Source organism: Chenopodium quinoa, unplaced genomic scaffold, assembly GCF_001683475.1.
Source record: "Chenopodium quinoa cultivar QQ74 unplaced genomic scaffold, ASM168347v1, whole genome shotgun sequence".
Classification (NCBI taxonomy): Eukaryota; Viridiplantae; Streptophyta; class Magnoliopsida; order Caryophyllales; family Amaranthaceae; genus Chenopodium; species Chenopodium quinoa.
Window position 1 is genome coordinate 3,342,079 of NW_018743946.1, and position 18,491 is coordinate 3,360,569.

Sequence of the window (18,491 nt, forward strand, 5' to 3'; positions counted from 1 at the left end):
TATGATTCAACGTGAAAGGCACTCATCACCGGGTTTGGTTTTCGGGAGACACAAATGGGTGTCTACAGAAACCAATCGCTGTCTGAGTCGGCTTCAACGTCGAATTTTCCAGACAACTTCAACAACATTTCTGCAGGGAGTGCACCCTCCTTGCATGAGAGTCAGACAGGCGGTAATACCGTCCATTCTGGCCCTCATATGATTGGAGCTGCCCCGTATGTGCCTACTCAGGCTTACGGGCAGTATCCTCCTCACTTCATGCAGCCGGCTTTCTTTGGGGGTCAGGCGGCATATCCAAATGTCCAGCCATTGGACTGGCAGCTTCGCCTGCTGCGCATGGGTGAACAACCTTCCGCGTTCACTCGGGAGATAATCGAGGCGGCTCAGCCGGCCAAGGTTAAGAATGTGTTGGTTGGTACCTATGATGGTACCACCAATCCGGAAGATCACCTCATGGCTTACACCAACCTCATGTATCTGAAGGGGTTGGATGATGCCACTTGGTGTCGATGCTTCCTGGCTACATTGAAGGGCATTGCCCAACAATGGTTTGGCAATTTGGTAGCCGGGTCAATAGATAGCTTCAGGAAGCTTGCCTTCCTGTTTGCTTCCAACTTCTCAATGAACATCCCTGCTAAGAAAACAAGCCTTGATTTGAGCACTGTTAAGCAAGGAGAGAGAGAAGGGCTGCGCTCATATGTCAGGTGGTTTAACCTGATCAGAATTCAGATTCAGGGGATGTTTGATGAGGTAGCTTTTACAGACTTTTTTAAAGGTTTGAGAGACGGGTCGACCTTTAAGTTCGACCTAGTCAGAAAAGGGGCTTTCACCCTACAGGCGGCCCTGAGGGAGGCGGAAAGCTACATTCAAGCTACCGACCTCTGCTCGCCTGGTAGCCAGTCGGACTCTAAGAAGTCTGACAAGCAGAGAGACAACCGGCCTGCTCAGCCGGCAAAAAAGAAAGAAGAGAGCAAGAAGAGAAAAGAGGTCTGGGCGGTTAATGACTCTGACCAACCGTCCCAGAAGAAGAAGAAAGAATTTAAACCGTATGTCCCAAAGTACGAGTTTAATAAGGACTGCAACTCCATCCTCATGGAGATAAAGGACCGGCTGTCCCTTGAGAAGCCGAATCCAATGAAAAGTTCCGTTCAATCCAGGAACAAAAATAAAATTTGCCAATATCATGAGGAAGTTGGCCATGACACCAACGACTGCTTCAGCCTACAACGGACGTTGGACCGTCTGGCTGACAAGGGGATGCTGAAGTCCTATATTTCTAAGTCCCCAGCCGGGGCAAAAAAGAAGAACAAGGGTCAGTCCTCCAAGACTACCCCCCAGCCTGCTAGTAGTTCGGATACCGACAAGGAGCCGGTCTACACTATAGCAGGCGGGTTCTCATGTGGTGGCCCTACCATCCGGGGCACCTAGAGCCATCTTCGGAAGATGGACAAGGATGATGATGAGCAGGCGGAAGCCAGCTCCTCTTTCCCAAACGTCTTGATCACTGAGAAGGACAGGGGCAACGTTCGCCGCCCGCATGATGACCCGGTGGTCATTGAATGTAAGGTTGCCAACCAACTGGTTGGACGGATCCTTATTGACACCGGTAGTTCATCAGACAACATCAGCCTCTGGTGCTTGCAGAAGCTGAAATACAATATCAGCAGCATGCATCTAGTCACCCATCCCTTGGTTGGTTTTGGGGGTGGTATGGTCTACCCAGCCGAAAGAATTGATTTACCCATCCGGCTGGGGGAGAAAGGCCAGGGACGACATATTGTCGTCAGATTCTTGGTCGTTGAGGAGCTGACCGCCTACACATTATTTTAGGCCGGCCAACCCTCAACGTAGCCAAGGCAGTAAACATCCCATCTCTAATGCTCATCAAGTATGAGAAGGATGATGGCACTGTTGGTTCCCTGAATGTAGATCAGAAGACGGCTCGGGAGTGCTACCTCTAAGCCATCAGGGACACTGTAACCCCAAGCGTCTAGGAACCAATAGACCTTGACAATGTCAAGGATGTCGATCCAGCACCTGTCCCACCAGCAGCCGGTAAGAAAAGAAAGGAACCTCTGCTGGTGGAGGTGAAGAAGGAGAAAAAATAGCAATCACTGACCAATGAGCGGTCAGATGAGCTCCGTCCCCAACCGGCTGGCGAAAGCATTGATCTCGTTCTGGATGACAGCCGTCCAGAACGTACTGTCAAGGTTGGAACGGTTGCTCATGCTACTTTGGGTGCAGACTTGCACCTTCTGCTGAAAGAATTCAAAGACATTTTTGCCTTTGAAGTGGAAGAGATGCCAGGCGTCAGCCCGGATCTTGCTGTCCACAAGCTCGCCGTGGATCCTAAAAAGAAGCCCATCCGGCAAAAGAACAGAAACCACGGCGAGGAAAGAAGTTAGGCGGCAGCTGCCGAAGTCAAAAAGCTGCTAGACGCCAGGTTCATTCGGCCTTGTAATTTTCCCGATTGGGTGGCCAATGTGGTCCTTGTTAAGAAACCGAATGGGACCTGGCGCATGTGTGTTGATTACACAGACCTCAACAAGGCGTGTCCAAAGGACAGTTATCCGCTTCCAAAGATCGACAGTCTGGTCGACTCTACAGCCGGTCACGCCTTGATGAGTTTTATGGATGCCTACTCCGGCTTCCATCAGATACCCCTGTGGAAGAAAGATCAAGAAAAGACGGCCTTCGTCGCTGATCAGGGGCTATTCTGTTACACGGTGATGTCGTTTGGCTTGAAAAATGCGCCGGCTACGTTCCAACGGATGATTAATACTGTCTTTGTTAATCAAATTGGGAGGAATGTAGAGGCATACATTGATGACATGATAGTCAAATCCAAACAGCAGACGGATCACCTTGCTAATCTCCGAGAAACCTTCACCACACTCAGGCGGCATAAGGTCATGCTAAATCCTAAGAAATGCGTCTTTGGTGTTGAGTCTGGGAAGTTTCTCGGATTCCTGATTGATCAAAGGGGGATAGAGGCTAACCCTGAGAAGATACAGGCGGTGATTGACATGAAGTCACCCCGCACTGTCAAGGAAGCACAGAGACTAACCGGTTGCCTGGCTGCCCTGGGGAGGTTCCTCAGCCGGTCAGGTGACAAATTCCTTTACTTCTTCCAAGCAATCAGGAAGAAGACCAGATTTGAATGGGGAGATGAGGCTGAGGTGGCCTTTCGACGGCTGAAAGAACACCTCCACTCATTGCCAAGACTTGTTAGTCCATTGCCTAGGGAGGTGTTATACATGTATTTAGCCGTCTCAGATCATGCCCTCAGTGCCGTTCTCCTTGCTGAGAGAGACGGTGTTCAGCTTCCGGTCTACTTTATTAGCCATGTCTTAAAGAATGCTGAGCTCCGGTACCCCATGGTAGAAAAATTTGGACTTGCTCTGTATATGGCTTTCAAGAAATTGAAGCCATACTTCCTGGCTCATCCGGTGGTAATCTACACCGACCAGCCCCTCAAGCGTCCAATGTCTACTTTGGAGTCTTCTGGAAGAATGTTGAAACGGGATATTGAAATGCAAAGTCTTGAAATCACTTTTGAACCTAGAAAAGCAGTGAAAGGTCAGGCATTTGCCGACTTCATTGTTGAAATGACCCGACCGGTGCAACCGGATAATCTTGACCAGGTTTGGAAAGTGTATGTAGACGGAAGCTCAACAAAGAACGGCTGTGGTGCAGGAATTATATATGAGTCCCCAGAGGGGGACAAATTTGAATATGCACTGCGGTTTAAGTTTCAAGCCTCAAATAATGAGGCGGAATATGAAGCCCTGCTAGCCGGAATCCGCATGTGTAAGGCAGCAAGGGCAACGAAGATTGACGCCTACTCTGATTCACAGTTGGTCGTTAGCCAGTATGAGGGAACATATGAGGCAACTCATCTGGCTATGATCAAATATCTTCAGGCAGTCAAGGAAGAGACTGGGGCACTTGAGGAATTCCGCTGAATCAAGTGCCCAGGTCAGATAACAACCAGGCGGATGCATTGTCCAAATTGGCTTCATCCGCCTGCTGTGATACTCCTCGGTCGGTCTTTTGGGAAGTTCTTGAAAAGAGAAGCATACTTGAATAGCCCATTGGAACCTTAGACCGAAGCTCCACCTGGATGGATTCCATCCGAGCCTATCTTTCAAACGGCACACTTCCTGATTCACCACAGGAAGCAGCCGTCCTGAAGAAGCGAGCCGCAAGCTTCGAGTTGAAAAATGGAGAACTCTTCAAGGCAAGATTTCTTAAGCCCCTGTTGAAGTGTGTCACCCCAGAAAAGGGGAAGGAAGTTCTCGAAGACTTGCACTCGGGATTCTGCGCCTCTCATATAGGCGGCAGGTCCCTAGCCGTCAGAGCCAGACGACATTACTTTTGGCCCACTCTTGAGGCAGACGCCAAGGAATTGGTGAAGAAATGTGACAAGTGCCAAAAGTTTGGTAAACTCATTCACCGTCCGGCTACTGATCTGACGGCCATCCACAGCACAATCCCGTTTGCAAAATGGGGCATGGACATTCTAGGTCCTTACACGCCTGCTCCAGGCGGAAAGCGTTACATCTTGGTGGTTGTGGATTATTTCACCAAGTGGGTGGAGGCTGAGGCGGTTAAAAACATCAAGACCTCAGACGTAATTTCCTTCATTTGGAAGAGCATCATCACCCGGTATGGGGTACCTATGTCTATGGTGTTTGATAATGGTCCTCAGTTTGAGACGCCTCAGCTAAAAACTTAGTTGGGGGATCAGGGGATCTCAAGCTATTTTGCATCTGTTGGCCGGCCCCAAGCAAACGACCAAGTTGAAGCCTTCAACAAACTCATCTCAGACGGCATTAAAAAGAAAATAGAAAGAGCCGGTGGCTTATGGGCAGAAGAGTTAATCCATGTCCTATGGGCCATCCGGACAACAGCCAAAGGGGAAACCGGTGAAACCCCATTTCTCATGGTTTACGGTGCTGAAGCCGTCTTGCCCATCGAACATTATGAACCGACTCTCAGAGTCATGATGTATGATGAAGAGACAAACTGGGAAGCAATGCGCCTGGCATTGGATTCACTCCCAGAGCGTAGGGGCAATGCCGCCTTGTGTCATGAGATTTACCGTCTGAAAATGACTAGAGCCTACAATAAAAAAGTACACAAGCGTCCTTTGAAAGTTGACGACTTAGTGTTACGGAAAATGGAGGCAACCGATAGGGCCAATGAGCTGGGAAAGCTAACTCCAAATTGGGAAGGCCCCTACCGGATCTATGAAGAAGTAAGGGATGGCACCTACCGCCTGGAAACTCCAAAAGGCAGGCGCCTGCCTAGAACTTGGAATGTAGACAATGTAAAAAAGTACTACTTCTGAGAATGTAAACTTTTTGTAAATAGTGAGTCAATTAATGAAGATTCAGACTTTGTTTGCAAAATTGAGTTATCGTTTGATTATCCATCCGGGTAATATCCAGGCGGATTCCCCATTTGCCTAAATAAGTTCGATACTTAGTGAAGGTTACATTTGTTTATCCGCCTAGGTAATACTCAGATCTCTTGTTTATTTAAGTTTGATACTTTGTTTATTCAACTGCTTGACTATCCGCCTGGGTAATACTAAGACGGATTCTCCATTTATCTAACTAAGTTTGATACTTAGTATGATCAAATATTTGCCTGTCTGTCTGGGTAATACCCAGACAGACTCGTTTGCTTAAAAAATTAAGTTCAATACTTAGTGTAAATTCAATACTCCGACTAAAAACTAAGCGCAAAAACGTTTAGTGGCTATACAACCGGTCTTAAACAAGGTCAGAGGCTAAGATGGCCGGATGGTTGCTCATTTTATAAAATCGTCTGTCCCAACATGGACAAAGGCGTCCGGCGACACCCCTCCGGGTGCAATCGTTGCAGAGAACAGACTATTTGTCGGTTCTATGTACCAATGCAGACGGCAAAAATTGAACGACCAAATTGGCCAACTCATAGCCGTCTGACCAAAATAGCCTATGAAGAGCGAACAAGTTTCCAGATACCGGATGCCCATATGCATCAGTCGGTCATTGGTAGAAATTCTTACTTGGGTTATTTATTCCAAAGTTGCACTTACTTCCCCTATTGGGGCACAGGTTTGTGTAACGGCTACGCGTTAACCACAGACGGAATTTAAACGCCTGGGTAAGAAGCTCAAAACACCCGTTTTTATGGCCGGCTGTGCACTTGGTTTGGGGCAATCACCATTGTGATTGATTGGCCTAAAAACACTCCATACTTCTCCAAGTATCAAGTGTTTTCAAGCCAATCAATCAACCTGGATCTAAACCAACCGCACAGCCGCCCAAGGGCAAGAGCACTCGGGTTGCAAATGGACGCATGTTTTTTTTAAGTTAGGCAAAATACTAAAGAATTGCAAATAGATGAATAAAAATTCAAATTGAAAAAAACTCAAGACATATATAAAATCCGACTGAGTCGGAATACTTCATTTATATATAAAATGGCACAAAGGCCAGAATAATTGTTAATCGGACACATCCGGTGCAGAAGGAAAGTGGAAACGTTAATCCAACCCCATGGTTGGTAAAAAGATACAACAAAACACGGCATGCAAACCGGCAAACAACATAGTTGGCATACTGCCGCAGAAAGGTAGGAGGACTGACTAAGGCTTAGGCAGAGTCTTCTCTGGCTGAGCTTGGTTGGCTTGGCCCTCCTGCTGATCATCCGCCTGCTCCTCATCATCATCAGAGACTTCATATCCCTGCTCAGAAGCCCCGTCTTTGAAGCGAGGCGGTGGAGCATCACCCAGTTGTTGGGCATCATACACCTCAGTGGCGTAATCATACCTCAGCTTATAGAATTCAAAGTCTATTTCTGGGTAAAGGAGGCCCCATGTGATCTTCAGCCGGGCCAAGTTGTCCCGCTCATTCTCCTCGGTCAGCCGGGTCTGCTCCTGGGCCAGCTCATCCGCCTGCTTGTTGCGCAGGGTCATGAGCTCGAGCTTCAGGCGGTCATTGTCAGTCCGGAATTGGGAATTCTCTTTGTCAGCATCCTCTAATGCCTTGAGATCAGACTTGGCATCTTTCAGCTGCTTGTCAAGGTCATCAGCCTGGCTGTTAGCTTCATCATTTGCAGCCGTTAAACTCCGGATCAGCTCCTCCTGTTTCAACTCTACTGCTTTAATCTTTAAATTACACATATAATCAGAATGTTCAGCAAAGTTGAGGTTTTCTAGGGCCCTCCATTTGGCGTCATTTACCTCTTCTTGCTTCCGCCTGAAGGGGCCCCAGAGATTGTCCACCCTTACCATAGCCTGAATCAATAACAGCCGGTTTATGAGTTAGTCAGAATAAAGATTAAAGACATCAAGATAGAGGAATCATGTCCCTCAGCCAGAGAGCCCATTATCCGGTCGAAGTCCACGACCTGCAGATCAGGTATGGAAGCCTTCTCAGACCGGGTGAGGGTCCTCACCATCCGCTTCGCGAAGCCGGCGAGATCCGGCGGGTTAGGAAGCAGATATGCATCAAAAGTAGTTCTTTGTGAGATAGAAGCAGCGAATCTGGCATTCATTCGTTGCCGGCTGCTGACTGACCCTTTTGAAAAATCAGCCTTGGTCTTGACTCTCATAAAATCAAGTGGCCAAGGTATCTCAGTTTGTTCCTTACAGTGAATTTCTGGATGGGTCTCCGGATTGTTCTCCTCCCCAGTGGTTGCCGCACCGCCTGCAACCTTGGGTGTCTCGCCACCCTTCGAAGCCGTAGAGGCTTCCGGCGCTTTCTGCTGTTCTGAGCTTTCACTCAGTTTCTTCATAACAGCAGGGGACTTGCCCCCAGTTGTTGGACGACCGGATTGGGCAGAGTTTTGTTTTTGGGGGGGGATCCTTCCTTGCGGCTTTGGCAGCCGGAACCTTTTCCAGATCATCTCCTTGCCTTTTGAGAAGCTTGGAGATTGATCGAGGGATTCTCTTGGCGGACTCCTGAGAAAGAAGCAAATATAAGTATACCCAACCGGTATATATAAAAAAAAAATATGCAAACATTAAGTCAGGCAGTCTTACCCCGCCTTTCTTGTTGTCCTTTGCCTCGACGGCTGCCTTTTTGGCAAGTGCCGCCTCCTTGTGCAGTAGCGCCGCTGATTTAGCAGGAGTCTTGTCCTGGTCAACCATCTTCAGGGCTTCTTCTGCAAAAACAAGAACTTTAAGTTAGAATGAATTAAGGAAAGTTTGCAATAAAAAGGAAACAACAATTATTCCGGGTGAGAAGTATTCTACCCCTGGGAAACATTGTGCTCAGTCCGCAGGCGGACAAGAAGCATTCATCTTTGAAGAAGTTCAGATGGGGGATCCAGTTCTTAGGAACAATAATGTGAGTCTCATCCCCCATGTGCTCAGTTGTGGTTTCAAAGAATCCCGGCTCCATGATTTGCTCCCGGGCTTTAGTAGATAGTGTCGGGATAGGGCATTTGCGTCCAAGAAGAGCCGGCTCGGTGTTGTACCGGCGCAGTGTCCGGTTGTGTCTTAGGGTGGGGGAAGAAATCAGATAAAACTTGTCCTTCCACCCGGACCATTTGGACACTTTGTCCAGCGTCATTAAGGATTGGGGCAAGGTAGTTAGAGTATACCATTCCCCATGGCCGCCTGGAGCCTTGCTCAAATAGTGCATGTGAGCAAAGGCAGAGAAGCTGGGGTTCAAATTTTGGAGCTCGCAGGCGGCAATATAACTTAAAATGTTCACCCACGAGTTTGGGGTGAGCTGCCAAACCCCCAGATCGTACCCCTTAAGGATTTTTCTAATCCCGGGGTGGAGGGGGAACCGGAGGCCGGCTTCTATTACCGCCTCATAGCAGATGAAGTAGTCATCTGCATGATCTATGTCGTCCCCCCAGGCCATCACAGCATCAGCCGGAGGGACAAAAAACTTCTCATCCCCTTCTAAAGGGATGTTTCTCTTTAAAGGCCCTGAACCCGCTGTTAAGAAGGGCAATGTTGCTCGGCAGCATCCGGGTTCTTTTAGGGTTTGGATTGTAAGCTACTTTGGGCGGGTGCTGATAGTCAGCCGCAAAATCCCCCTGGTCAGAGCCGGAAGACTCTGCTCTTGATCCCTGGCCGGCCTCAGCATCGCCGGCTTCCTTGGAGGAGGGGCTCCCTCGCCGTCTACCTCCCTTACTCCAGAGCTCCCGGATGTAGAGGGAGTCTCTTCGTCGGAACCACTGTCCTCCCAATCCCTCTGATCCCCATCCGGGAAAACCTCATCGGCTAGCACTCTCATGGTGCGCCGGCTCTTAGACCGCCTGGCCGTTTGTTTCGTTCTGGCCATTGTGTCCTGCACAGACACATAGAGGGAGGAATTCGGAGATGAGCATATTGGTTCCAACAGTCCAGAAGAGGCACCCCCTGTTCTAGACTCAGCCGTTCCGGTGGATCGGCTGAGTGTCCTAGGTAGTGCCGAGTGGGTGGATTGGGAACTCATTTATATTTTTTATTTTCTAAAGAAAGCCGGGCATACAGGCGGAAAAAATTGGTATGTAAATCGAAAGGGAGAAAAGCCAAAATGGTACAGGCGGTTACCTTGCTTTACTGCTAGCACTAGGAAGCTTGAAACTTGCTGTTATGCAGGCGGGAGCAGAGAAAACTCTCTCTCTAGAAATCTCTCTTTTTCTCTCTCTAAAAAGTCAATATAAAAGTAAGGTGTGAAAAGGAGGGGGGTAACTTTCTATTTATAGAAAGTAAAAGTAGGGGGAAAATTTTGATTTGAAATTCAAAATTTTACCCGTTACAGTTCACCTATGAAAGGGGGACACGTGTCACAGGCCCCACGTGACATGCACGTACGACCTGTGAGGGGAAAATGTTTAGGGTATTTTTTACCCTAGACACGTGGATCAATGAGAGGTCGCCACGTGTCGAGCTCAGGATGGCCCATGTGGCTCAAGCTCCTCTTGACACTTGGCGCCCTCAGATACGTTTCCGGAATGGCGACCTTCAAAGGCCCAGATTCCTAGGAGCGCCGTAAAACAGCGCAGCCCACTAAAATCTAGGTCAAGTGACCTAGGTAGGGGCACTTTTCCTAACGACCCTATAAATAGGGAGATATTTCCCCATTTTGGGGACACATTCAATCATTTATGACACCCTTATTCTCTTACATCAGAGAAAGACTTGAGCTTGGAATCCAAGCAGATACCCACCTAGTTTCCGTTCTTTTTATTCCGTTTCAAGTTACTAACTTGTGCGTCGGAGGCGAATTACCACCCAACCGGTGTCTCTGTTTGTTTTGCAGGTACAGCTCACTGCGGATCAGTCTTCGTGTTGTAACTCTCCCAAGGGACAAAAACACCCAAAACAGTTTTTTTTTTTTTTTTGAATTTATATATGCTCCTAATTCACTTTTTTGAATGAAGCATTTCATCGTAAGGGATGGAGGAGGAAGATTTTTGTCGATGATTATACACAATAATCACTTTTGGCTCATGTAGCTGATTCCACTTATGAGATTAAGACTTTGATTGATTGATTGACTTTCTCCTATGACAATCTTTTGTGATTTATTCATGGGAAAATCTTATGGTTTTTTGTAATCATTCTAAAATATTTTTAAAAAATACTCTTAAAATATCAACTTTTTATATTTTTAACTAATTGTAGTATAATTGATGACTATGGTGTAAGTTTTGTATTATTGATAAACGTTAAAACCCAAAAACCGCAATAATTCAAGAACAACAAAAGAAGCATATGTGAAATTCAACACCATGTATAACCCATACAATTAAGTATCTCAAATACAAATCTCCCAGCCAATTTCATTTACACACAAAAATGGAGGATTGAAAATATATATGGTTATACATAATAAACTAGGCTAGAGATTCTGCAAAACTTACAACACTTAGCTTGCAGTTGTCATCTCCCCTCTTAAAACAAAATTACAATCCTTCAATAATCCTCCATGTTATCACAATTGTTACACCCGTAGTTATTTACCTCAGCTCGCGCTATATACAGTTTTGGTTCAGGTTAGCATGCCAAGAAACAAACGAACAAACCCATCAAAGTATATGAAGAAAAAAAAAGGATCAACTTATCAAATGCACTTGTTACTAAGCTGATTGATTTCAAGAAATTACGAGTTGTTCTTCTTTTAGGCGTAGGGTTATTGGTCTTTGATCATTGTTGTTACCGAAATTCACTTGACCTACAGAATTTTGTATCTTCATTTGTGTTGTATCAATGTTAGAAGCAGTGTTGTTGCTACCTCTTGTAGCAGGAACGTCGTGGTTGTGCTTGCCCTCGTAGGTTGTTATTACTGCACTATAGTCTGTTGATGCCCTCTCTACATGTTTGCGGACTTTGCACCCCATTGTTGTACATTTGTAGTAGCTCCTGTATGAAGAGGATATTGAAACACATAAATTTAGAACCGTTTTTAAGACATACGAGACATTTCTATTAAACACGAGGTCACCATATAGAATTTCCCAAATTAATGGTTGAGGTTCAAGAACACACACCGTCACATGAGAGCCCATTGGGCTTGATGTGTCGATGTAGCATGGGCTCCACTATACCCAGCGTATAATATTCCACTTTAAAAGAAGGGGTGAATGAGATTTGAATTTGTGATATTTGTGTCACGCTGGCTCTGATACCATGTTAAAGAATCAATGCAACCAAAAACTTGCGCTAATGTACTAATTGTCGTGCACATTGGTTGTACGTGAAAATTTGGCAAGTTTATATCACCAAGTACAAAAAAATAATGTGTAAATTGTTCATTGTTATGTTGATGATGGACATAAAATGTTAAATTTAAATGTGATAGAGTATAAAATATATTCCTAGACCTAAATCATTAGGCTAAGCTTTTGGTTGAGATGATCCTTTAACATGGTATCAGAGCCAGAGAGACACAAAGGTCACGGGTTCGAATCTCATCCTCCCCTCTTTCAAAGTGGAATTAATTTGTATCCACATTTCAAGCCTAAAGAACCTTTCATGTGAGGGAGAGTGATAGATTATAAAACATATTCCTAGACCTCAACCATTAGGCTAAGCTTTTGGTTAAGATGATCCACATATGTAGAGAATTAGATATGTAAGCGAAATAATAACTGACCTTGGATTAGGGTTGCCTTTGACAACTTTTTGACCATACTTGCGCCATCTATAGCCATCATCCAAAAGATCAACATCACTTCTTGTTTGCACAACAATTTTCGGTTCAGTCATCGTCGTGCGTGTGAAGGAACCATCGGATTGCCCTGCTCCGCCATTCCTGTTCATAAAGAAGCATGAACATACACCAAAACGTTATTTCATTTCACTCTAACATCATCATCTCTTTTTAATAAAAGCAGCTAGTCCTTTTCACCATTTTAGATAAATTTCTATGCATCTATTGCATGGCATTATAATAATGCATGAGGGTATTATATTACTACAAAAATAATTATTGATATGAGAATATAATAGTTCAAGTTACCAAGTGTTATCTTGATCGATTTCTCTTTTCATACAGATGTATAATATGCAATTATGCATGATAAGAACATGCTTCTATAAAAGTAATTTTGATGACAAGTAATCTAGTAACAATATGTTTGCATGAACCATCATATCTAATTTTTCAATATCAATGTAGAATTTAAATTCTCTGTCCTACTTTTTGTGTACCATAATAAAGTGTCTCTCTAAAAGTACTTTTGACGATAAAAATAATCTCACAATGTCGTCATTTTGATGATAAAAATAATCTAGCAATGTCATGTTTGCATGAATCATTACGGAGTATAGTACAAAATCAAACATTATGTGTTAAAAATTTAAGCTTTAGCAATTGAAAGTCACATGTATAAATGTTCTTTATAATTCAAATCTTTTGTCTCACTTTTTATGTATCATTGATACGCTAATGAATATTTATTTTCATTTGATATTGACACAATACATTGAGCACATAGAAAATGGGACATGTAAATTTTTTATTCGACACAACACAACACAACAATGTACGAAATACTTGGATACAGAATTCCATTGACAACATATTATTATAAAGTAAAGAGTACTTGCCTTCTCTTAGCTTTAGGCTCATCATTATAATCATCATCCTTAATAAGATCAGAATTTTCACCAGATTCTTCACTATCACTAGGTCCATGTAATTGAATAGATGTTGCTTGAGCAGAATCATACTCTCTTCCAACACCACCCGGCCACACGGAATTACCAAACTGCCCCTCCGAACCACCACTACCAGCAGCAAGCTGCAACAACCCACTATCCTTACCCCTTCTGCCTGTTTGAGGCCGCTCGTGGTTGTGCTGACCTTTGTATATAATCTCAGTTATATGGCCGTCGAATGAACGTTCCACCTTCTTCTTAACAGGACAGTTAGGAGTAGTACACCTATAATAACTTCTTGGGTATTCACTTCCTTTAACTTGTTTTTGTCCATACTTTCTCCAATTGTATCCATCATCAGCTGGTTTATCAACTGCTACTGGGAAGTTAGTATGAGGTCTCCTTTCGTGGTTCGGATGGTCCGGTACTGCTGGATGCCGAGAGGCTGTGCATGAATTGAAGAGTGAAGGTTGGTAACTCGACATCAATGAGTTGATGGATGAATGTTGATTTGTGTCTGGTTGATTGTTGAGATGAGCTTGAGCTGTTATGTGTGCTAAGGTTTGTTGTGGAGACATACCTAATGGACTCTGCATTTCATGTATCAAAAATCAATCAAAAAATATTACATTACCTTGCATTATTCTCCTACTTCAATCTTTCCCGAAAATATTACTCTTTTAGTTAAGAAAAAATACACATTTTCCAGCCTAAACTCTAGTTCAAAATCGTTTTTTTATTTATTTATTTATTTTTTTTTTTTTTTTATTTTTTTTTTTTTATCATCATCTCCGTTTAACTACTTGTGTATTTTTTTTTATGACATTTATATGAGCTTAACTTAATTAAATTAATGTATGAGACAATTGAAACCTCCTTATGCTTGAAAAAAAAAATTAATTATCACAAAAAAATTTCCTTGTGAATAATCAACATAGGATCGGACAAATAAAATGTAACAAGGGTTAAAATGGACCGTGACAATAATGATCACATTCATCTAATAGTACGTGTATGACTTGTAAATTAAGGCCTTGTTTGGAAAATGGCTGTTGGCGGTTGGTTGTTGGCTGATTCACTTGGCTTGTTTGACTAGCTGAAATATTTGGCTGTTTATAATGGCTTTTGAAATTGGTTGTTTTAGCTGGCTGTTTATAAAAGTGTTTGGTAAATTAATTGTTGGTTGTTTATTAAATAATTTGTGGGCCAACAAGCCAAAAGCCAACAAAAAAGCTACTCAAAGCAGCTTTTTCATTTTGGTTTAAAAGCCAGCTTTTTCGCTGACTAAAAAGCCAATTATTAAACACATTTTTTGCTGTTTGACCACCTAAAAAAATCAAAAGCCAAAAGCTAACCAAAAAGCTATTAAAAAGCCAATTACCAAACATGGCCTAAATGTGTATCATTACTCATTTTACAAGATTGTCCAATAAAATGAATATAGGTAGTATAAAGCTATAGCCTATGTTAAACTATCAAAATATCATTGGTAAAAAAAAAAGTCAACGATCGTACATGTCTACATTATATCAACCAAATTACAAATTTTATAAAAACTTTACTTCATACCATTATAATTCATGCGTTTCATGAAGATGAACCATATTTGATAATCTAGTTTTACACAACATTATTATTATTTTATTTGAAACCATTGGATAAAAAACCAAACAACAATAACTAAAATGTGCAAGAACAAAAAATTTATACTACCTTCATTCATATTATTTACAACGATTTAACATAAAATAGAGAGAAAAGATGTCTAATTGTTGCAAATAATATGAAACAGAGGTACGAATAATATTTACCAGTTTGTGAAAATATGCAACTCATAGATAAATTTGAAGAAGAAGAGTACCAAAAATGTAGGTGAGTTGAGGAAAGCGGAGGGGCTAAACCCCGGAGAAATGTTAAACACCGGCGCAACCGGTGGCAAAACCAAGCCGACTGGCCTATTTTGCTTAAAACCTGAATTTCCATCACCACCACCGCCGCCATTTTGATCATTCTGTCCTTTGTTATCGCTACCCCAGTTCAGCTCCCCCGAGGCGGGCAGCTGGGTAGCGATGGCTCCTGCTAGGAGGTCAGAAAAAGACCGAAACTCGCTCTCCGGGAAAGGATCGGAGAAGAGGTTTGTTAAGCCGCCGGGGCTCGCTCCTAGAGCCCCGGGTGATGGCCTTTGTTGTTGTTGTTGTGAAGGTGGTTGCCCAAATAATTTATGCATGTCCTTAAAATGATCACTCATTTTATGATATAATTATGTGATTGATTCTAAAAGATCAGCTTCTGTTTTTTTTTTGGTGGCTGCTAAAGATTTTGTCAATGTGATTGTTGGATTTTGATCGGGTTTTTTCTTTGTTTTTGAAAGTAGTTTGTGGAAAAGTATGAAAGGTTGGAACTTTATATAGTGTTAGCTTGGTAAACTCTTATCCCTTTTATGTTGTTTTCAAACATGTCTATTATATATTTAGGTGTACTACGGGACGTCCGGACCTATATGTATATTGTGTACGTTATGGGTAGGGCTTTAATTACTCTTCCTAACTATTAAAATATCTCGTCTTAGTAATTAATAAGAGATTTTTTTTTATTGAAAAGTTAGATGTGGTAGAACAATTATGAGATCAATTATTCTCAAAATGTATGTGTAAGAACTAATACTTTGTACATATAACATTCAAAGTTATCAAAGCTACCTCAAAGAACATACATTTAAATATTTTTAAATAGTCGAGTATATGTAAGAAATAGCATCCTAATGTCCCAAAAAAATTGAGTTTTATTGTTTTTTACAAAAACACGGTAGTGGATCGGATTTATGTAATTCGGTAATTAAAATTGTTGGTTTGTAATTAGAAAAAATAGTCTTGTTAATTAAAAGTAATTAGTTAACTAAAATAAAAGTGAAATAAAACTTTTAATTACAACGAAATTTTTAGATGAAATGAGACTTTTGTTTGAAAAAAGATTCATCATAAAGTATATATATAAATCGATCTTGGGCTATAACCATCCGTGGCGGATATAGGAAAAAATTTTAACGGGGTCAAAATACATTTGATCAATTTTAATGGGGTCAAGTAGGTAATTTTAGGGAGAAAAAGTTCAACTTTAAAACAAAAATAATTTATTAATTATATATGAAAAATATTTTATTTTTTGTGTTCAAGTGGGGTCACTTGACCCATTATTACTAGTGTCTACTTGTGACAACCATTAAATTAAGTTTTTGGTTGAGTTGATCTATTAACATGCGGATATAGAGTACCCTTGTTGGATAAGGATGAAGTAAATAGCAATGATATGAGGGTGCAGTGAATGGAGTGGACTAATTGGTGACGTTGTGAGGGATCTAACGTGGACCTTTATGTTGGTGTGCTTGCCCACACACTCACACAGTCACCAACTTCCAATTTTTAATAATGAGAAAAAAAATTCCTATGATTAGCTGTTTTTGTAGTTAAGCTCAACATGTTTTTATCCACTAGTTCATGACTTGAAGGGGACTAGTTGAGGGTAATGAAGGGCACTTCATTAACCAACAACCTACTACTTTTAGGTATCTATAATACCTCACGTGGGGGCTTTTATGGTATTATAATATTCATGAAAGACAAATGATTCCGCATTGCAACTTGCTTACAAGAAGGCGGGTTGGTATGAGTATGATTTTGATAAATAATACATTAATATAAGATTAGAAATAAATCTAATATATATATATATATAAAGGAGAGTTTTTTTCCGAGTTTTTAGAGAGCCACGTAGGATTTAATTTTCTTAGCGCGTCATGTAGGATTATAAATGTAAGTGGTAGCCAATTAAATAAGAGATTATTAATTTCTTTTACAATTAAAGAATTCAAATGCCACGTAAGCAAAATTGGCGAATGAGATTTTAAAATTTAAATTAATTAAATACAAAATATTATCTTTTAAGATTAGGAATTTTTATCTAATATTTTAAAACTAATATAATAACAATTTTAATCACATAAATATGAAAAATATTTTTTGATAAAAAATACTAACAAACCGTGCATCGCACGGGTTTCATCTAGTATTATATAAATGTGAGTTATAGTCTTATAGATTATAAATTAAATAATAATTTTGGGTTTTTTTTTACTCGTCTTGGGTTTTTTTTTATTTGCCTACATTCAAATTAAGTAAGTTCAGAACATTAAATGTATACTCTCTTTAAAAAAAATATATAAAAAAAACATTAAATGTATATAAATATACGGAGTATAAACAAAATTTAAAAGCAAAATTGGTAACAATTGTAGATTCCTCTTGGTTGTTTATTGTTTACTTCTAAGAAAAAGAAGGCAAGCTTTAGAGAAAGATTTTTGATAATTACTGCATTAAAATGAGGGATCAATTTATAATGTAGGATGAATTAAAAATCATATTGTACCAAATCTATCACCTTTTCTGATGTGATTTAATTAGGGTGTTAGTTATTTTGGTTGCCGTGATTTGGTTTTATGGAGATAGTCTTAGTATAAATTTTGTAATTTGGTTTGATTTTAATACAAAACTAGACCTGAAGCACTCCTAAATTTTGTACTCCGTAGTAAGATTTGTGGAAGGGTATACATTGTATAATATTAAATTAAATACCTTTTAAATTATATACGCTATATTAATATCAAGTTTATTTTTAGGATATTTTGTGAAAAACTACCTTTTAAACTTTGAATTTTGCGAAAAACTACCCTAAAAACAAAATGTTGTAATTAACTACATATAAAGTATAAAATGTTGTAATTAACTACCTTATATTATATAAAATGTTGTAATTGACTACCTCCCACTAGAATAACACATTTGATTTTTATTTTCAAGTGTTGAACATGTCATGTGAGGGTCACATGACCCTTTAATGACTTAATTCCCCCCTTTCTCCCAAATTTTCCCGCTTTATACCAACTCTTTTCCTTAACAATACGATTAATCATATTTTAGATTGTTTATTTGCAACACCTTTGATAATTATATGGGCTGAATTGGTGTAAAGCGGGAAAATTTGGGGAAAAGAGGGGGATAGATTAAAGTCAGTAAAGGGTCACGTGACATGGTCAACGTCGAGAAATAAAAGTCAAATGTGTCATTTCGGTAGAAGGTAGTCAATTACAACATTTTATATTTTATAAGTTAGTTAATTACACCATTTTGTCTAGGGGTGAACATGGTCAAGTTTGGTGTGGTTTGAGTATAAACCAAACCAAACCGCAAAATACGGTTTGATCAATTTTTCAAACCAAACCAAACCATATTAATATTGAAACCAAATCATACCAAACCGTAATAATGCGGTTTGATGCAGTTTGGTTTGCGGTTTATGATGAGACGACATTTTTTCCTAAAAATTGTCAAATATT

At 41.1% G+C, this 18,491-nt stretch overlaps 1 protein-coding gene across 1 annotated transcript; it reads right to left on the reverse strand.

Annotated features, from left to right (window-relative positions):
* Positions 1-10,722: 10,722 nt before the first annotated feature.
* On the reverse strand, positions 10,723-15,780 carry LOC110689002 (probable WRKY transcription factor 4). The gene is made up of 4 exons (XM_021865754.1): positions 14,964-15,780; positions 13,052-13,692; positions 12,096-12,254; positions 10,723-11,362 (listed from the first exon to the last, which is right to left on the reverse strand). Exons 1-4 carry the CDS (start codon positions 15,348-15,350, stop codon positions 11,095-11,097), a joined length of 1,455 nt encoding a protein of 484 aa, XP_021721446.1. The 5' UTR covers positions 15,351-15,780; the 3' UTR covers positions 10,723-11,094.
* Positions 15,781-18,491: the final 2,711 nt, after the last annotated feature.